This window comes from Dermacentor albipictus, chromosome 8, assembly GCF_038994185.2.
Source record: "Dermacentor albipictus isolate Rhodes 1998 colony chromosome 8, USDA_Dalb.pri_finalv2, whole genome shotgun sequence".
NCBI lineage: Eukaryota > Metazoa > Arthropoda > Arachnida > Ixodida > Ixodidae > Dermacentor > Dermacentor albipictus.
This window is the reverse complement of record NC_091828.1, coordinates 101,593,861-101,615,053: the sequence shown is the minus strand read 5'-3', so window position 1 is coordinate 101,615,053 and position 21,193 is coordinate 101,593,861. Positions and strand designations below refer to the sequence as shown.

The 21,193-nt window shown below is 44.9% G+C and overlaps 3 protein-coding genes across 7 annotated transcripts in view; 2 read left to right on the top strand and 1 right to left on the bottom strand.

The window, feature by feature from the left end:
• LOC135913740 (zinc finger protein OZF-like) overlaps positions 1–21,193 on the top strand; it is a 269,769-nt gene that overhangs the window by 177,171 nt on the left and 71,405 nt on the right. The window lies entirely within an intron of this gene.
• The window catches only part of LOC135913737 (zinc finger protein 84-like), a 104,974-nt gene that overhangs the window by 39,881 nt on the left and 43,900 nt on the right, over positions 1–21,193 (bottom strand). For 2 of the 3 annotated variants that reach the window (XM_065446365.2, XM_065446364.2), the window contains exon 6: positions 12,212–12,305. In XM_065446365.2, the coding sequence (XP_065302437.1) occupies positions 12,212–12,305 (94 nt within the window). The remainder of the gene's footprint in view (positions 1–12,211; positions 12,306–21,193) is intronic. The other variant, XM_070523868.1, reaches the window with a different exon arrangement.
• On the top strand, positions 1,591–21,115 carry LOC135913736 (zinc finger protein 84-like). 3 transcript variants are annotated; one of them, XM_065446348.2, is made up of 3 exons: positions 1,591–1,980; positions 13,743–13,949; positions 18,080–21,115. In XM_065446348.2, the coding sequence occupies exons 1-3, from the start codon at positions 1,650–1,652 to the stop codon at positions 19,738–19,740; spliced, it is 2,199 nt and encodes a 732-aa protein (XP_065302420.1). In that variant the 5' UTR covers positions 1,591–1,649; the 3' UTR covers positions 19,741–21,115. The 3 variants fall into 3 exon arrangements, with proteins under 3 accessions (XP_065302420.1, XP_065302421.1, XP_065302422.1); XM_065446349.1 differs by lacking the exon at positions 1,591–1,980 and adding an exon at positions 3,328–3,531; XM_065446350.1 differs by lacking the exon at positions 1,591–1,980 and adding an exon at positions 3,723–3,843.

Below are 21,193 nucleotides of genomic sequence, written 5' to 3'. Positions count from 1 at the left end.
TGGTTGTAACAAATAAAAAGTTTAGCTTGATGGATCCCCTTATATTGTCGCTTCTTTTGACTGTGGCATTGAAACAGACATTTTACCCTACTGCTCACAATATCAAAACTGTTAAACATTGCTTTGGGGCACAAATACAAACATACAAAGGAAGGACACTTACGAAGTGTCAACTACCAACTGATTTATTGATCCGAAGGATGGAACATAGGGCGCTAATTTTGTGCACACACAAGACGCGGATATTGTGGCAGTGCTTGTTTATTTACTAATGCTACAAGCTGGCCTCAAACAAGAGCACCTCTGCGGAATATAAGGTAAGTAAAATGTTACTGACACGTGCAAGTTCTTTCTAATAAAATATGCCTCTGTGAGCTCATGCACTGCACACATGAAAGTGCGGTTCACATTAGCAGGCCTTGGAAAGTTTCCTAAGATGCACACTATCAAATTTATTTGAATGAGCCCAATTAGCCCAACTGTCATCATACCATGAGACAAGGTTGTATGAAAAATCATGCCAACCATTTTGTGCATTGCGTTGTGGGGTGGTCTATAAGATACTTCTCCGTTGTGTCAAGTTCAGTGTGGGCCAAACAGGCCACTGCTTAAATGACTATTTGACGAAGCATTCAAACAATATAAATTGGATGGTGCAGTGCAAATTGCAAGGCCTGCTCACATCAGCCATACTTTCGCACATTATGATCCCGGGCAGGAGCAGCAACAAAAGAGCATGTGAACTCGTGAAGGCATATTTTATCAGGGAGATCACACTACCAACTATAAATGCGCTGCAAGGCAAGGCATAAGGGAACGAGCTGTTCTAGGAATGCGCCCAAGTGTCGCTAGTGATTGCAAGCTCGGACACCAACTGGTTCTTCCAGCACAATTAACTAGAAGAATATTCTAGCACACAATACAGTAAGCATGCATAAAGTTATGTTTTAACGAAGCGCAAGAGTTGAAGCAGCTCCAGCAGCGGGCGCAGAACTATAAACCGGTACACGCTATACTTGTTTCACAAACATCACTATCACGTGGTCACAATTGTGAGCAGCGTTTTGGCCCAGAACTTTGCATCTACCACGCACGTGTCGCCAATTATCACCTTTTCAATACGTCGAAAGACACTGAAATGGAACAGCTCCAAAAGTAGCAGTTCGTGATCAGCTACAGCAATGTTTTCTTGAATGGCCAGTGCGGCAGCCAGGCTGCTTTTCAACAGCGGAGCTATTTACGGTTGAGCTCCAGCCGTGCCCGGCGACCGCTCAAAACTCGGCGCAGCTATGCAAAGCGAAGTGGAGAGGAGGAAAGGCTAGGCGAAACATAGAGAGGCAATAGCTAGGAGAGAAGGAGATTCTTGATGGGAAGGAAAGTTTGGGACAAAGTGCAGCGCAGTAACTGTCTCTCAGCAGAGGACACCTCAACCGCGCTGCACAGGGGGTAGGGAATGAAAGTAGGGGGAGAGAAAGAGCACCAGAAAGAGCAGAGCAACAGCTAGGAGCGCGCGTGGCGGCGCAGCTGTTTGGGTGAGGAGGCGCGCGGTGGGGGATTGCCTGCGCCTATCGATTACGCAAGCCGTGACGTGCACGTGCTCTAGTTGGCGTGCGCCGGCGGCACCAGTGTCCGATCCACCCATAATTAGCATGGGCAGACCTAAGAAGGTGCTCTCTCCCGAGGAACAAGTGGAGCGACGGCGCAGCAAGCGGGAAGCCGAGCGTGAGCGGTCCAAGCGGCGTCGGGAAGATGGGGAATTCCGGGCGAGGGCTGCCGAAGCTAAAAGGCAGAGGAGGGCCTACGATCCCGAGTTGCGGGCCAGGAGACTCGCTGCGGAACGGCAGTACGATGCAACCCATCGCGAAGAGAGAAGACGGGCAGCCCAGCAGCGAAGAGATTCCGCACCTGGCTTGCGCGTCGTGGAAAGCTTTAGGCGAACACAGAGACGAGCCACGACTGGCGCCGACGGGCGATTCAAACGCGAGTTTCTCAACGTTGAGTTTGAAAGTAGTCGTGCAGTGTGTTGTTCTAATGCATGCGATCTGCATGAGAACTTTTTTAAAAGCTAACGATGCTTGAGCGAGCAAGCAAATTTTTGTATCCAGGTCACACGGAGCACTTTCGATCGCGACCGAGCATAATCGGGGACTTTCCGCGGCTTGCGCAAACAGAAATTCGATTACGATCGAGCTAAAATTCCCGCGGCAAACGTCCTCGAAAATGACGTCTAGATGCGCTCCATCTGTGTATTGAGTTCAACCCGCATCGACCCAAACTCGCTCTAAAGCGCTTTTTACAGAAGACCAATTTGTGCGCTCGAGCAGTGGCTCGAGTCACTATGTAATCTCTATGCTATAATTTAGTTTCCTTCAATGTTTGAGTGGCGCAAACGGCGCTCTGCCGCTGAGGCGCCGCGTGTGGAAAAATTGTGCGAGGGCGCTGCGAGTGAACTGAATTGGGGTGGAGACGCGCTTTGCAGAATATTCAACGCAATTTGGCAGCGGCCGCTGAGACCGATTGCGCGCATGCGCTCTCATAACAATGCTTTATTTCAACTGAAAATTTATACTGGCACATTTTTACTATGTATAGATATTTGAAGCCTAGGTTATACAACATGGCGTCTTCAATTTTGCTGTCGTTGTCATGTGCGTCGTCTGCTAGTGAGCGCGCGTTCGTTGCGCAGACGCTGACGGTCGCCCAGTTTTTCACGCAGAAAGCCCGTGCAGTAATTTTTTTTATGGTTTTACTTGCTTTGGCGCGCCTGCGACTCTTTTCGGCCGGTACAAATTGCTGTTTTAGCCAGGTCAACTGCCATATTTAGCATTAACACGTAATTTTTGCCACAGAAGCCGCCTAACTGCAAAATGTCATTTTACGCGCGCTTCTTGTTGGTGGAACATTGATCAGGGACAACGATGAAGGAAAACAACATTGTAGTGAAATAAACCAGGTTTATTAACTGCGCGGTGCGAAGAGATGCAGATGACCAATGCACTTCTAGGTAAATCTAGGGGTAGTACACAGACATATACAATTTGTCGCACATAACTTGTGCCAAAGTATTAAAAATGAAAGGCACTCCGGACGCGAGTTGAACCGATCGCACATTTTTGGCATTGAGAGTTACTGAGGCTATCAATTTTTAAAGCAGGCGCACTCCAATCTGCGCTCAGAAAAGCGCGCGCAAGCACGTAGCGAGCCGCGCCAATCTCATGCAGAAGACAGAGGATGGATGGATGGATGTTATGAGCGTCCCCTTTGGAACGGGGCGGTGGCTTGCGCCACCAAGCTCTTGCTACTATGCTGTCTAGGAGAAGGGGGAGTGTGGCGCCACTTGTGACACTACGCTCATCGTTACCTGTAATGTGAATGATGAAAAGGTTGAATCTGCCCCCGAGATTACAGATTTAAACGGTCCGTTGCAGTTGGCTTGTGCATTGAATGCCGGTAGCCGAAGGATGGTTTACGACGATGGTGTACTAGGCAGTAAGCTAATGGACGGTCGGCACTACTTGGATGTGGCTCCAGGTGAGGGAAAAGTTCCTATATCCCTATATATGCTTTTCGATCACCATGCCGAGAAATTGTTTCCCCAGATATACTTGGGCCACCCCAAGGTAATTACACCTTTGCACCCCTCTCCGTTTGCTACATCTAGTAGTGAGATGAGGAGAACAGATCGGCGGGGAGTTGAGCCAAACCACGTTCTTGACACGGCCATGAAAGACAGCTCTGCCAAGGACATTAAGCGTCAGCAGTCAGATAGGAATCCGGTTTACAAGAAGCCATTACTATAAACACTGCCGTTAAGCGTGGCGATCCCAATACGATTCAGTACAGGTAAGATCGGAAAAAAGAGATATTTGCTATGATTACACGGCTTGGGAAACCCCATGCATTCCTAACCCTTTGAGCTTAGGGAGTTCATTGGGAGAGGCCAGTCGGAGTGCTCGAAGTTGCGTGCACGAAGTGTTGTCGAGCGGGTTAGAGAGATTTAGGAGTTGACTAGCCTGGGATAAGATCGATTTGTGCAATAACGATCCTGTGACATGCGCCATATACTGCAATCGTATATTTAGTGACATTCTAAACATTCTAGAGGATAGACGGTGTTATCCCTTTAGCGCCTACGTGGTCGTTGATTACTTTAAGCGAGTTGAGTTCCAGCAAAGGGGAAGCCCCGTGTACATATAGTGCTTTGGCTTGAAAATGCTCCCAAAGAGGAATTGTCTGGCGGCATGCCTGACACGATCAACATGATTACCGCCTTGGCTATGCTAGACAATTCGTTGCTTTGTCGAGAACGTACTCAGATGCATGCTTACACTCATACTTGCTACAAGAAGGGATAGGCCAAGTGTTGCTTTGGCGCTCCATTCATGCCTAGCATTATCACTAGAGTGGTTGTGCCCTTCCCACCTGCCGAAGATCAGAACGAAAAGAAACAAATTGAGAAGTTGAAGGACAAGTACAACGAAATGCACAAGTCACTTGAGCACACTCAGTACGACAATATACATCAGTCTGGTGTGCATTTAGTGTGCAAGACGACGACTACTACATGGAGATTTTGTGAGCTGGTGTATCTAGACCATGCATTCTGTATAAACGAACACCTGCCCAAAAGTGGGTCAATCCGTTTAATGTGTGGATAGCTTTGGTTCTCGATTCCAACATGGATTTGCAGGTGATTCTCGATCATTATGCTTGTGCTACGTACGTGGTTGACTATGTTAATAAGGCTGATAGAGGCATGCCTAGCTTGCATAAGGCTCTCCACAAGATGGTTCAAGAACAGTTAGACATGCATTATCTGCAGATATATGAGGTGCTTGGGCTTAACATACTGAAGGCTGCAGAACTGTCATCTCAAGAAGCTGCTTGGTTTCTCCCAAGACAGAAAATGTCTGAAAAGAGTCGTGAAGTTGCCTATATACCGACATGCTACCCTGAAGAGAGGGTTCGCATTCGAAAGACAAACTCTGAGTTTGCCAATCTACCTCCTACTTCTACCGACGTGAGGAAGAAGAATGTCATTGAAAAGTATAAGAAGAGACCCCATAGAAATGGGGAATGTAAGCCTGGCCGAGTTTGTGAGTTCGTACACTTACAATAACCGACAGAAAACCTACGTTATGCACAGGAAAGATTCTGTCATTTGCTACAGACATTACTTTAACAACACCTGCATACGGGTTAGATGGTGCATCGCAGATCGACAGAAAATAAGCGCACTGGAAAACACGCACAACAGCCGAAAAAGACAGGACACACGCTCGTGTGTTTTCCAGTGCGCTTATTTTCCGTTGATCTACAGACATTACATGCAAGAAGATGTCATGAATTATAAATGAGAACAAGTCATGCTCTTCGTTCCATTCAGGAATGAGGCAGTTGAGATTCTGGATGGAAATGTTTTTCTTCAGACTTGTAGTGAAAAGGTGCATTTCATTGTCACTTGCAAAAGAAGTACATTTACGGAGATTGTGACAGCATGTATGAGCTTGCAAAGAGCATTGATATACGGCAGCATGGGGAATTGGTCGACACTAAAGAAGTTCGGAAGAAAACAGTACCTTACGATAGGTAACGAGGCACTGGAAGTGGTGGGGGAATACATCTACTTAGGGCAGGTAGTGACCGCGGATCCGGATCATGAGACAGAAATAATCAGAAGAATAAGAATGGGCTGGGGTGCGTTTGGCAGGCATTCTCAGATCATGAACAGCAGGTTGCCATTATCCCTCAAAAGAAAAGTGTATAGCAGCTGTGCCTTACCAGTACTCACCTACGGGGCAAAAACCTGAAGGCTTACGAAAAGGGTTCTACTTAAATTGAGGATGATGCAACGAGCTATGAAAAGAAGAATGATGGGTGTAACGTTAAGGGATAAGAAAAGAGCAGATTGGGTGAGGGAACAAACGCGAGTTAATGACATCTTAGTTGAAATCAAGAAAAATAAATGGGCATGTGCAGGACATGTAATGAGGAGGGAAGATAACCGATGGTCATGAAGGGTTACGGACTGGATTCCAAGAGAAGGGCAGCATAGCAGGGGGCGGCAGCAAGTTAGGTGGGTGGATGAGATTAAAAAGTTTGCAGGGACAACATGGCCACAATTAGCACATGACCAGGGTAGTTGGAGAAGTATGGGAGAGGCCTTTGCCCTGCAGTGGGCATAGCCAGGCTGATGGTGATGATGATGATGATGAAAGTGAAGTTAGTTCGTGTGCAGCAGTGAAGAAACGAAAAGACATTATGGATACAGACATTTATTGAAAGCACCCATACAACATACAGAACAGAATTTGTTTAAACAAAGAAAAAGCTCAAAACAAGCATGCAAACCACCAATAAAGCATTGCATACCCCCCTCAGCAAATGTAGTGGTGCTTTTGCAACAGCTTCACAAAATTAACCTTAATTAACACGAAAGGTTGTGGGTTCAACTCCCACCAAAACCTGAGGGTCTGCATGCCTTGATTAACTATCTTAATTAGTAATGGTTATGTAACTTCACCCTAATTAACACCAATGGTCATGGGTATGAGTGCCGCAATGAACTCTATCTTACATAAACCTGCCTTATCATGTTAGCTATCAAACGCCGAGCTGTACGGAGATGAGCAAGTGGCACAACGCCCCTTACACATACTTAGACAAGTACTAGAGGAGATTTTGCGTGAATTTTTCCCAGTTGTGTGAGGAGCATATGTTTCAATTAATGGTGAAGCGCCCTTGGCCCATATCCCTGGCTGTGTGTACATCTATTTGTCTAATTGTTTTACTTTGCTGCTGCTACCTTTACAGCTTCTGCTGATGTTTGTTGTGCCTGCGAAGATATAGCCTGTCTCCACATTGCTTACAACAAAGAGCCACAAGTGCCAATTGCAGCTGGTTAGCTCAGTCCAGAATTTAGTATGTATATCCATTTGCTCAAGGCATGCTGTTGCTTCTATTACTATCATGCTGCACAGGTGGCAATGCTTGTCCACATATTTAAGCTTTTAAGGTATGCTATGTAGATGTTGGAACTTCCCAGAATGTGTTAATCACATATAAAATTGTGTGGGCCAATACACTTATATTTCATTGCACTTGATGCCTGCTGTCATCATAAAAGACACAGCAGAAGAAGAATCCAGAAAACTTGTTTCCAGCTGTCCTCAGAGAATAAATCATAGAGAAAGAATTGTGTTGCGAACTACCCATGACTGTTCTGTCTGTAAGCCATTTTTCTATGGGATCAGTGTTGTTTACCAACGTCATTTACACCAGGGCCACTGTCACTTCCCAGTTAGTCATAACACTGTGTCTACCTGCAATATGCAGTGGCTCCACCATGAGCAATGCGTGTGAATGGTGCACAAAAGTTTTAGATTAGGTTAGGTCTCGTACTCTGTGAATGCCAGTCGGCCGAGATAAAGACCTAAACTGCCCCAGCCACATCAGAAATAGGTCTGCAGGACAGCAGATATGCTTAAATGTCTCTATTTGGCTGAGCAGTGATCGGCAACAGTTGGTATATTGTTGGTATGGTGGTATATTCTTGCTGCTTTGTCATTTGCTCTGGGCTTTATGTGTAGCAGTGTGGTGTACTCTGTACATTTCATTCTGGCATGGACGTGTGGCTGCAATGAAATCTTTTGAAGTTGATAGCTTTTTACTTGGTTCCTTCGCCCATTTTCATTGTTAGTTGGAGGTCTATGATGGTTGGTGGTTCGACTCGAAAATCAGAACATTCGTTCGCTCTCATTTGTTCGTTCACCGTTTGTTCGTTTGGCCTATTCACTTACATTGACAATCATTGTCTATGGTTTCTGCACAATTTCCTTCACACAAGTTCACACCCTAATTTGCTAAAGAAGGGGCCAGCAACCTTACCAACATGAGCTTAGGGCTTGCACTCTTGCTTGCTAAAAATGTGAAAACTTCACAGGTCAAAATGCATCCTTCATATAGTTTTGTCTCTCCACCCTAATTGTAGTATCCCATTTCTCATTCATTGTTCAAACATCTTGTTTTTATTAATCATTTATTAAACTATTTCTTTTTTATTATAATTAAATGCCTGAAGTTTCTCTTCACCTTTTGTAATCGGGGATTATTGTAAAATGAGACAGGCTGATATCAACACAGCATAGGCTAACATGTTCCGATGTCATATGTGTTTCTCCCCTCTCCTCCAACCATGCCAGCCACATCCTTCAAAATTTCTCTATATTACTGTGTCTTGTCAGTGTTTGTTAAGCTAATTTTTTCATGACAGTTCATGTAATTGCCTTCGTGAAGGTGAAGTTTATCCCACTGTCTTCTCAAACCGTCTTGGTCTTCCCATTTTGTACACAGATTGCAATGCTTGCAATCTTGAATTCTTGCAGTGCTTGCAATCCAGGATGTCATCATTCCACATTCTCACTAATTTTACACATTCGCCTCAACGTCCTTATTCAGTGTTTTACATCATTTTGAATTTTAGACTTGTTAACACTTATTTCCCTTTTATACATAATTCCTCATCTTCACTTTAGGTACCTCGTTGTCTCTTCTCTTCGTGTGGTTGTTACTAACAAGTACTTGAGCCCCTTGGTTCTCCCGATTCTTCTCGCTCACTGTCTGCAAAGGTATAGACTTTGGTCGCCTTGATGCCTCAAGGTCACACAGAAGAATCTCTTGCCCACTTGCCTACTTCTAAGATTACATACTACATACAGTGCAGTCCACTTATAATAATACCACATGTAATGATATGTCAGTCATAACGATGAGTCAAGTTAGAGTATACACTTTCGTATTAGGGATTTGAGGAAAATAACCCTATATAATGATATTTTATGACTGCATGTGATACAACTATAAAAGTATTGCCTTCTGAGTAGTGTTTTCAAAGCAGACTGACCTCGACATTTGCGTTGCTAAGTTCCCTATAAACAAATGACACCGAGATAGGTCAGAAAAGTTGCTTATGCAAGTTAGTGTCTGCCACCATTGACAATAGCCTGTCTTTGACCTCGACCCCGATGGTCACGCGAAATGCGCTGTCATTGATCAAATCCCTCATTGATTTCGTGCACTCCTAAGGATTTCCACAAGTGTTCGCACAGCAGCTGGATGCGATGCACACTGTAGTTGTAAGCATGAAATACCACAAAAAGCAAGTGCATATTTCTGACTATTTCAGTGAGCTAACACTCAACAGGCTGCTTAGAAGTATATAAACAAACATTTCATTTTTCACAGCCTACTTTCTACAATGTCTATCTTTTATTGCAAATGGCAAATTTGTGTTTGGAGCTGAAAAGGTATGTTTGGCAGCTTTTCTTTCTTTGCAGCAGTCGAGGTATAGCGACAATTGGTTGTAACAAATTTTTCACTCTTTTTGATATCATAAGTGGACTGCACTGTAATCGCTATGGCTGAATCGAAGCTTCACATCTGTGATCAAACCTCTGAGGGGTGCTGGCAAGCATTCGCAACTTTAGGTTCAATGCACATACTAGTGTCATGTAAATATTAGAATTTACGAATAGTGGTTTTGAATACATTGCTATGGGATATTCAGCTTAAAAAGAAATGCAGTGGCAAGTTAATGGTAAATACGAGAGAAATGCATTATGGGGCGTTACTTTGAGCTCCAAGGTCCACAATTTACATCTCCATCACATTGCAAAGTGTTGATCAGGAGCTTACTTGACAAGTCCTGACTGACGAGCGCACCGCCACTAGTGGTGCTCCGGAGTAGACCACCGTCAGTTGCACTATATATATATACACATACTTGCTATTCTAAGCTCTCTCAGCCCCTCTCCACTTCTACCACATGATTGGCTTTCCACACTTTACACATATACACATTTTTCCACTTTGACACTGCTAATGCAAACACATTAAAAACATAATATTCAACTTTGCAAACTGCAATGGTCAGTTGTTTATATTTAGCTTCGTTGCATTACAGCTCTGCTATGCGGTGAAGCATATCTGCTGTACAGTGAAGCATGCCAAATGTGGAAAGGAGCCTAGTACTCATTCACTATGTTCACTCTTTTTGCGGTGATCCTGTGTGCGCTGCCATGTTTGATCAGGTGGTGACACGTTCATTGTTTGCCTCAACTGCCTCCATTGTCTCCGCGTTTACAATGGGTGTGTATGGCGCTGGTGCCGCTTAGCAAACCTCTGTTTTGAAGATATCTTAAATAGTGACTGGGTGGATGACATGAAGCTTTGGCCACAGCTTCAGAGAACATGCAAAAGCACTTAACCTGTTTAAGCTATGTCCGAACGGCACAAGCAGCACATCTGGTCCTTGTTTTAAAAGCGAGGCTAAATATGTATTCCAGGCTATCCAAACTTTCCGCTCATGAATGTAATCAGGATTAGTGTGTTTATTTGGCAAATATGTTGAAGCAGCAGCTTGTCACATTTCTGATTTAGTAAATTTCCTTGGTGCGGTCACTATTTTATTATTTCTGCCTCGTCACTCGCGGGTGTGCTCAGTTCTGATAGATTTGTTCTTGCTATGCACAAGGCTTGAAACTAGCCATTTTGTACATTGTAATGCCTTGTGTCAAAGATTCGTTAACGCTAGTAACTCGTTTACTCTTGTGGACCGTCACGAAACAATCAGCTTCCACCATTCGTGCGCTATTGGTGTAGTCTGTCACTTATTGTGCGTGTATGGTGCACATATATTCAAGTGTGCACCCATTCAATTATTGACACATTGGCGATAGAGTGGGCCTAAGATTCCATTCCAGTTGAGGGTAGATGTGTGTAGATACTGTGCAAAACATGCTATGACAGGAAATGGTGCTACTCTCTTTGTCATCGTTTAACAAGCGGTACTCATTCTTGCCGATATTCTGGGGCTGAAGCAGTTTCTTTGAAGGTTAGCGATACAATGCTGGTGGATGAGCAAATTTCTGTATCCTTGAAGGAAGTCTTATATCTGTAGTCGAAATTGTAGAGAGAGAGAGAAGGGAAGAAGGAAAGGCAGGGAGGTTAACCAGACTGGGTCCAGTTTGCTACCCTACACGTGGGGAAGTCGAAATTGTAGACCACACAAGAAGTGATGGAGCGAAAACTGATACGCACAATGTTAAGGCACACAAAGACAGCTTGATGATTAGGCAGCAAACAGGACTACCGGATATTCAAGTTTAGGTTAACCCTTTGAGGCTGAAAGATCTAAATATCCAGCACCACGAACAAGTCCTAAACGTTCAATGCCATATATTCGTGGTGCTGTCTGTATGTTTGAAAAATGTGCAAATTTTTTAACTCTTTGTCACCCACCAAGTGGTGACAATGTGTGTAAATACAATAAATTTTTTTTTACCTCCGTAGTCTCTTGGCTTTCGTTCCACAGCTTCTTTACACTGGCATTTCAGCGACCACTTGCATGTTCCCAGTCACGCGGCAGTTAGTTTTGTTTTTTTCTCGCAGGCTGTCACGTTCATTTCACTAGTAAACATGGATGTCTATCTGGTTTCTACTCTCTCAAAGGGTCACCGCTAAATGCTCGCACGTTTATTGCTCACAGGTAGGCGCTGCTACATACAAGAGGTGCCATTGTATACAAACTATGCCGCCATGCCTCTGTTTCTTTTCTCGAGACTCATGAAAACTGATTGCCCCATGTTTGCGATGGGATGAAGGATTACTGCAAGTTTCTGACTTGCTTGGTTTTTCTGATGACCACACACACAAACATGGGGTTTTCTTGCATGTGCTCATATTCACAATTACATTACACTATGGGTGTACACGTTAGTTGGTCTGCTGTGAGCTGAGCAGTGATTCCTTTGATGCTGACTACTACCCAAGTGCCGAGTTGGAATATATTTCAGTGTATTTTATTTTATTCTTATTAATGTTTGTGCAAGCCCACCTGTACTCATGAATGAACAAAGCATGTTCACCCATGGAAAACGTTTTGTCACTGTCGTCACTCTAAAAAAAGTTGTGGCAACCTTTCTGCAAAATAGGTCAGTTTGAAGATTATAAATGTGCAACAAACAAATTCAACCCTGCGGGGTTGCATTTGGCAAAAAAACACAAAGAAGGACCCTCAAAGGGGAAGAAAATTGGTGGTGCATCCATTCTTTAGAGGTGATTGGTGACTTTAATGTCATTCGCAATCTCATGATTGGCGCAGAGTTGTTGCTTGTGTGATTTATACAATGAATGATATAAAAAGTGCACTTGCCCAGTAGCACGTACCCTGTGACCCAAGTGGTTCAGTGAAGAGCAGCAGGTACCCAGTGCAGCTGCGGAGCACCTGACAAAGACGGCGGTGAGACCTGCAAAGCAGCAGCGGGTGCTAAGGATCTCTGGATCTGGACAGGCTGCCGTTGGAAATTGAACCTGTCAACATTTAACACATGAACCCTCTATAGTGAAGCAAGCTTAGTGGCAACCTTTAAGTAGGGCATGGCCCGAGATGTCATTGGCCGTAATGAGTTTATAAAAACGTGAAGCTTATACGGAGCAGACTAATGGCCACATCCTATGCTACAGAGGTCTAGCAGATAAGAGGTAATACTATAGGGTAGGATTTCTAATTCATAAGGACACAGCAGGCAACAGTGAATAATTCTACAGTATTGAGATGCGTGTAAATAGTTTGCTATTGGTGAACGTTTTTCACAGGCCAATCTATGTTACAATGTTGTCGTATGTTGTCACTCAGCTTAAGGCACACCTTCCAGTATAGGAAGTTCCTTGAATGTTATTGCTGGTTCTAACCATTGTCTGTTCTCATCAAACCTTGTCTAATTAGATTGTATGTGCAGCCCAAATTGCATACTACCTTCTGGTAGGCATGAAGGCACCAGCAATTACGCTGGAACATTTGACGAGTCATATATAAGCACCAATGCGCTTGACTTGCATATCAGATTTCGCCGATTGTTGAGTGTGCTTGCTGCTATCATTGGTTACTTGTTTTGCTGGGCCTGGTTTGCCCAATACGCTGTCACTGTTGTTCAACATTACTTCAATGCGACTCTATTAATAAAAGGGTAGCAGTCGTAATAAAACTACATACATACATACATACATACATACATACATACATACATACATACATACATACATACATACATACATACATACATACATACATACATACATACATACATACATACATACATACATACATACATACTGCTAACTGGGTGAAGTTCTTAAAGAATGCTATTGCATTAAAGATGAACTTTGGCAAGCAATGTAATGTGTTTAGTAGGTAACTGGCGGTCTATCGGGGCTGCTGAATGGGTACCAATTCAACTGATGTGCAATCATGGACAGCAGACAATTAGGTAGTGTGAAGAAATAGAAAATTTGTAAGCATAGGATGGTATCAGCTGGCCCAAGACCTGGGGCAAGTGGGGATCCCACAGAGGACATTAAATAGTCTGATGGCGATGAACTTAGCATTTTGCAAACACTTTGCATTATTTAGACTCCGGCAATAGCTTTAAAATGTATGAGGTGAAAAAGAGTCGGGGACACATTCTGTTGTCGTAAACCTTGCACAGAAAAAGGTTGCCCTGTTTTTGAGTATTCACTGTAGATTGTCCCTTGTTACCCTTTAGGAACACTGAACCGAAAAGGTTATGTTGTGTTCCATGGCTGCGCATTGTATAGTAGTGCCCCGGCATTTATTCTAGTGTTGGATTTGCCACTTGTTATCGATGCAATAACAGGACTGCAATCACTTCAATTATTTTCTGCAGGCCTCAAAAATGCAATGAGCCTAGCTGAAAGTATCACCGCCATGATGGCTTGCCCTGGCCCTTCCAAGGCCATCGGTCAGGTTGAGGTTGGCACTCAGTGCAGCTTCCCTCTGGCTGACAAGTCTGTTGGGTGCTGCTTCAGAACAGGCAGCGAGTCAAGGAGCGTGCAGACCACAGAGGCTGTGGATCATTCAAGCTCCTCTTCAGGTGGGCAGTGACCGGCACTTCTCTTGCATTTGCTTGCTTGTGCGAGTTTCTCGTAAATAGCCAAGTCTGCCTAGCATGGTACAACTTGCTCAGGAGTGTATGACACTCTGCTATTGAGGACATATTACCTTGTTTGTGATTCTCGTCTGCATTCTGATTGGGGGCAAAATGAAAGAATACTGCTCTACTGAGAACATTGAATCACCTTACGTGGTAGAGCTTAATCCGGAGCCTTCTTTGCCTGGTGTTGTAGCCCTTACGTTGCTTTACGATAATGTCAAACCCTGTGAGTCTCTTGGTTATGCCTAAATTAGTATGTTATTGTAAAAACGTAAATATAGATCAATGTGGAATTAAAGTTGACCCCTGTGTCTGAGATCAATAAAATTCAAGGAAAATTTGTTAATGGAGTTGACTTCAAAATATGGTTCCTTTTATCAATGTGTTCATTCATTGACAGAGGCAAAAACTGCACAGAACTGTTGGTAATGTTGTTTTGAGTCATGACATCCTGCAGCACATGACTAAGCAATACTAGGCATATGAAACACTACTATCATGCAATGAGCAATGGCGTGTACTTTAGTACCTGAGGGGCACGCCAGTTATCACTTCAGCCGACCTGTAGTTGTCTTCAGGTGACTGCTGGCCATACACCCATTTCGACCCTCTCCTGCAATACCAGCTTCGGGATTTTTGTGCAGTGTTTGCAGACTGCAGTGGCTGATGAGACCTTTCCCACGCCACCATTCTATCCTAGTGGATAGTTGTTCTTTCGCAGCACTCTTGTTGCAATGGGCTAAACCTTGTCCACCTATGCCAATGCGAAAAGTCAAGCCTTTTCACTTCGAGAAGCAAGACACCAGTGAGCAAATCGAATTGCCTTTGCAATGAATTGAGTCTGCTGTTATCAGTAGAACCCGTTCACGGTGCTCACAGAGAAATTCCACCACGGCGTCACCAAGAAGAGTTCACTGTCAACAGGGCAGCTGTTGTGCAACAAAGCTTCCAGTGAAAACCAATGTTTACTCTGTTTCTATGTATTTCTATTCATAGAAACCAGACAGTGCACTGCCACAATCCTTCTGTACGCTTCCACCTAATTTACCACATTGCTTGCAAAGGCAGTGATAAAGTCAAGCCTAGAGATGTTATTTTTTGCACATTTGCACAAAGTTTTAAAAGTTGGTGAGTTGGCCACATTAACGACAGAAATGGTGACGCTTTCGCCATTTTGACAACTACAAACAAGCGCACTGACAACTACAAACAAGCGCAATAGCAGAGATCCTTCTGAATGAAACAAAAGCAGCCCGTTCCAGATTGAACGCCGGGCTGCTAAGTAGGACTCGTCCAGAAGTGCTGCTGTATATGCATCACCTATTCCACAACCTGAAAAAGGTAGCCAGCAGGCACAACATACCGATAATTTTTTTTCTGCCCCGCGCAAGCCAGCTGGGCTTTGGCCCAGAAGCTCTTCTCAAAAAAAGAATCTGGAGGTTGCAGCCAAAAGTACGTTCGGGGGTATGTGAAATGTGCAGTCGGCATTTTCAATGAGATTTCGCTACCTAGTGGAAAGTTTTATGTTGGAAAAATCGGATGTTGCGTTAATGACCGCGCAAGGGAACATGAATTTTCAAGTAAAAATAAAGGTAATGCGCATTTGCCTGTACACTGTCAAGCTTACATGTGTGTTCCAGATTTCCGAAAGATAAAGATATTGAGTAATAGCCAAGGTACCACTGCTCGGGAGCTGATGTAAGGTTTCTATATATCTCTTAGAGGGAAGGCTTGCTTAAGCGACGCAAGTATTTCTTTAATAGTTAGCGAGAAGTATTTTTGCGCGGCTTGCTCTAATCTGGTAGTGACAATGTGATTAGATGTTTTGTACATGTGCGACTAAAGACATAATGACGAGCGACAAAGAATAAAGTTAGTTGAAAGTTAGCTCTTGTCTGTGTCTCTTACTAAGTCCTTGTCTTGAATTCTGCGCAGTCCCTTTATTTCCTCACAGTGAACCGACTTGCCTAACAATAAGTCCTAGTGAATAGTTTTCATGTGACGTCACGGACGCACCTCTCACTGTGCTAGTACCCAAAGATGGCGGCCACGATGACGTCAATGCATTCTATTATCAGGCGCACATTGCTTTGCTTATTGACGGTGGCTGTTTTTCACCGGTTTATCACTGTTATCGCTTTGTTGTTCGACATAAGTTGGGCCCATCGTGCTGTCATGCTGTCACGTTTCTTGGTTACACTCCTTCTTGGCGTCCTAGTACCTAAAGATGGCGGCCGTGATGACGTCTGTGCAAACTATCTATAAGGACGACACTGGGTAAAGACCAGGTTGAAAAGTAAGTTTATCAAATGAATAATAGTGAGATCACTCAAAAAGAAGCTATCGTATTTTTGGCAGTACAACCTGAACCAAAAATAACAGTAAAGTTGGTGCTGATTATGCGCAAATTTCGCTTTGACGCGCAGCTTCATGTCAGCACAGCACATGCTGCCGTGAAGCCACACTTCAGGACAATGTTCATCGTTCAAAGTTATCTCCTAGGTAACCCCATCCTCCTTCCCCTCTTTCACATTGACGCTCCCTTCTCCCCTCTTAATGGTAGCCTGTTATCCTCCTCTTTAAGGGTTGGCAATTTGCACTGTGCCAGTCGGCTAATAGTGCACACAGCACCGCCAAATTAGAACTTGGATCCCGATAAGGCGTGCTCAGCGGCCCAGCAGCATCGCCGAAAAGGAAGGAACAGAATCGCTGGCCGAAGATACGACATGGACGGGTCGTTCATCCCCAAGAGGAGACTGTTTCTGTAAACATTTCAGGCTTGTATGCGATTATCTCCGTGGCTTATACATGCTTAATTTTTAATGCAAAAGCATTATATGCCCCATTACATGAAAATCCAGCGGTGGCAGCACCACCGAGCGGTCGTGCCAAAAGTGGCTGACGGTGCAAAGAGGAAAAACACGGGAAAATTGCTTGTACTGGTGTCAAATTTCTCAAGGAGGTTCCTGTAAACAAGGTAAATTAAGGGCTTTGAAAATAAAATTTCGGAATGGGTGGGAATCGAATCCGGGCTTCCGAGTTGTGCGACACTTTTTCCGAGAGCATGTGGCTCCACTGTTCTGGTTGACCAAAGGGGTGTCTGGTGCACGCATCATTGTACGCCTCATGTCGTACTAAAGGTGTGGCCTAGTGCATGCATCATCGGGCACGTGACGGTGCAGCCAATGGAGAGGAGGTGGCGCAGCGCCACAAGTGTATAAAATAAAAACCATTAAAGACCATTTGAACGCCGCTGAGCAGTCCTTCGAGTTATGAACTCCTCTCGGGCAAGCAAGCGTGTTGAGACGCTTAGTTTGATTTTGCCTCACCAAGGCACAGTTAGAGTGCACACGAGAGCTTGTGTGGACAAGGAACATGAGAAAAAAACCATTTCACCAGGGCAACTGTAATGCTTTCACATTCTGACATCTAAGCAGACTTGAGTATCTCTGCCGAATTTTTTTTTATGTCTCAGAGGTATTGCATATTTCAGCTCAGGGCTATTCTAAAGGGGGTTTACGTGTTGGGGGTTGTACGTGGAAAAATAGTGTATGTCCTAGCTGGCTCTTTACAATGTCAACTTACAAAAATGTTGCCAAAGTTCGGCACGTAATCAACAAGTAACCCATTGATGAAGTCTCGTACAAGAAATTTGTTGTGCCAGCAAATCCTAAGTTTTGCAAATGCCAAATATGGCCTTCAAATCTCAAGTGCTCATTGAGAATCAGAGAGCAAGGTAGGTCGAAGCTTTCGGACACTGTCCTCTGAAGGTTGCAGAAATCCATGGAAGTCTTCAAACACTACGGATTCTCGCACTTCGCAATTCTTTAGCTTTCTGAAAAATTATTTACATGCTTGGACTTAACAAATACAGTCGTGAAGCATTCAGATGCAGAAATATTGAGTAAGTCAAAGAGGACCAGTAGGTGTCATTTGTTCCGTCATACCTGAAATCACCCTCAAGACCTTCCAAATGAAAAGATGAAAGAAAGGAAAGCTCATCATTAACTGTAGTGTGTGTGTGTTTTTTTTTCGCATTTCATAATACTACTTTTGTTTCATTTGTGCAGTATCGAGGCCTTCTATTCCTCCATCAACAGCCAACGGTGACAATTCACAGCAGGGACGCCTCTCCGAAGATCATCTCTGTCACTTTGAGGCTGATAAACTGTTTCGTCTAGAAGTACATGCCAGGGTCCAGAGAGATGAGCGTCTGTTTAAGTGCCATTTGTGCCCTCGAAGCTTCTCAAGAAGAAACCGCCTGAAAAGCCATCTGTGCACCCACACAGGTGATAAGCCATGGCAGTGCCCTTCATGCCCTCAAAGCTTCTTACAAACGTCCCACCTGAAAGACCACCTTCGCACCCACACAGGCGAGAAGCCATTCCAATGCCCTTCATGCCCTCGAAGCTTCTCACGCAAGTGCAACATGAAGGAACACCTGCGCACCCATACAGGCGAGAAGCCATTTCAGTGCCCTTCATGCCTTCAGAGTTTCATACGAAAGACCCACCTGAAAGTCCACCTGCGCACCCACACAGGTGAGAAGCCATGGCAGTGCCATTCCTGCCCTGAAAGCTTCTCAAAGAAGACCACCATGAAAAACCACCTGCGCACACACACAGGCGAGAAGCCATTCCAATGCCCTTCATGCCCTCGAAGCTTCTCACGCAAAGGCCACATGAAGGTACACCTCCACACCCATACAGGTGATAAGCCATTTCAATGCCCTTCATGCCTTCGGAGCTTCTCACGAAAGGCCCACCTCGAAGGCCACCAGCACACCCACACAAGTGAGAAGCCATGGCAGTGCCCTTCATGCCCTGAAAGCTTCTCACATAAGTCCAGCATGAAAGCCCACCTGCGCACCCACACAGGCGAGAAGCCATTCCAATGCCCTTCATGCCCTCGAAGCTTCTCACGCAAGTGCAACATGAAGGAACACCTGCGCACCCATACAGGCGAGAAGCCATTTCAGTGCCCTTCATGCCTTCAGAGTTTCATACGAAAGACCCACCTGAAAGTCCACCTGCGCACCCACACAGGTGAGAAGCCATGGCAGTGTCATTCCTGCCCTCAAAGCTTCTCAAAGAAGACCACCATGAAAAACCACCTACACACACACACAGGCGAGAAGCCATTCCAATGCCCTTCATGCCCTCGAAGCTTCTCACGCAAGTGCAACATGAAGGAACACCTGCGCACCCATACAGGCGAGAAGCCATTTCAGTGCCCTTCATGCCTTCAGAGTTTCATACGAAAGACCCACCTGAAAGTCCACCTGCGCACCCACACAGGTGAGAAGCCATGGCAGTGCCATTCCTGCCCTCAAAGCTTCTCAAACAAGACCACCATGAAAAACCACCTGCGCACACACACAGGCGAGAAGCCATTCCAATGCCCTTCATGCCCTCGAAGCTTCTCACGAAAGGCCCACCTCGAAGGCCACCAGCACACCCACACAGGTGAGAAGCCATTCCAATGCCCTTCATGCCCTGAAAGCTTCTCACATAAGTCCAGCATGAAAGCCCACCTGCGCACCCACACAGGCGAGAAGCCATTTGAATGCCCTTCATGCCTTAAGAGCTTCTCACGAACGACCCACCTGAAAGACCACCTGCGCACCCACACAGGCGAGAAGCCATTTGAATGCCCTTCATGCCTTAAGAGCTTCTCACGAAAGAGCTACCTGAAAGCCCACCTGCGCACCCACACAAGCCAAAAGACATGACAGTGCCCTTTATGCCCTCAAAGCTTCTCAAACAAGTCCAGCATGAAAGAACACCTGCAAACCCACACAGACGAGAAGTGTCCTTTACTGCTTGCACGGGTAGGACGCTTGCTCGGGATTTTACGTTAATCAATGCAGAATGTAAGTCGACCCCTGTGTTTGGGGTGAATAATGTTGAAACAAAACTTTGAATGGAGTTGACTACAAAACATGCTGTTTTATAAGTATGAGACAGGCGAAACCGCTCGGGATCTCTTAAGATCATTGTTCTGGGACAGCTTTGAGCCACGACCTCCCACAGCATGTGACTAAGCAGGGCTAGGCATGCGCAACGCTGCCATCAGGCAATGAGCAGCTTGTATTGGGCACCTGAGGTGCACGCCAGCTATCACTTCAGCGACCTTTAGGCATCTTCAGGTGACTTCTGGCCATACACTCGTACTGATCATCTCCTGTCGATAGCAGCTTCAGCTTTCTTGCGCAGTATTTGCAGACTGCTGTGGCTGACGAGACCTTTCCCGTGCCGCCAATTTATCCCAGCGGATAGTTGTTCTTCCACAACACTCTCGTTACCATGTGCTGAAACCGCATCCGCCTTTGCCAATGTGAAAAGTCTAGCCTTTTCACTTTGAGAAGCGAGAACTCGTGCACTGTGCTCACAGAGAAATTCCATCACAGCGTCTTCAAGTTGACTGCCAGCAGGGTAGCCATCGTGCAACAAAGCTTCTAGTGAAAATAGGCAGTTACGCTGTTTCTATTTCTATTCACAGAAACGAAATGGTGCCGGAAATTATAGCAGATCGACGATGGAAAAAAAGGCCGCCATTATCAAGCAAATGCGAAGTGGCGGATCGTGAGCGGACGTTACAAAAGAATTTGAAATCTCGAGGCAGGCAATATCAAACTACCTAAAAAAAGCAAGGTGAAGATTTTAGAAGCCGGCGAGAAATCTGATGGATCCCGACAGAAGAATGTCCACCAAGGTGCCCACCCACAACTTGATGATGCTATTCACATGTGGCTGAAAGCCATGATCGGCAAGCAAGTGCAGGTCTCTGGCGATGCTTTAAATCAAAAGGCACAAACCCTGGCACTTCAGATGAACATTGAGTGTTTTAAATTTAGCAATGGCTGGGTCCGAGATTTACAATGGCCCATCTTTGACACCGACCCCAATGCTAACACAAAGTGCACCGTAGTCGATCGAGTCTCTCATTGATTTCATGCACACTGAAGTATAGCTGCCAGTTGTTCACGCAGCAGTTGCATGCGATACACGCCATAATTGTGAACCTGAAATTTCTGCAAAATCAAGTGCTTAATTCTTGACATGCTGTTTAGAGGTACAAATAAACATTTTATTTTTGACATCCTACTTTCTACAATGTTGATTTCTCTATCTCATTGGCAAATTTGGTTTTGGAGCTGCAAAGGTGTGTTTGGTGGCTTTCCT

Coding starts and splice junctions, on each gene's coding strand:
- LOC135913736 (XM_065446348.2), top strand. CDS start 1,650: ATGGGCAGACCTAAGAAGGTGCTCTCTCCCGAGGAACAAGTGGAGCGA. Junction 1,981..13,742: donor CGCCGACGGGCGATTCAAAC/GCGAGTTTCTCA, acceptor TATTTTCTGCAG/GCCTCAAAAATGCAATGAGC. Junction 13,950..18,079: donor TCATTCAAGCTCCTCTTCAG/GTGGGCAGTGAC, acceptor TCATTTGTGCAG/TATCGAGGCCTTCTATTCCT.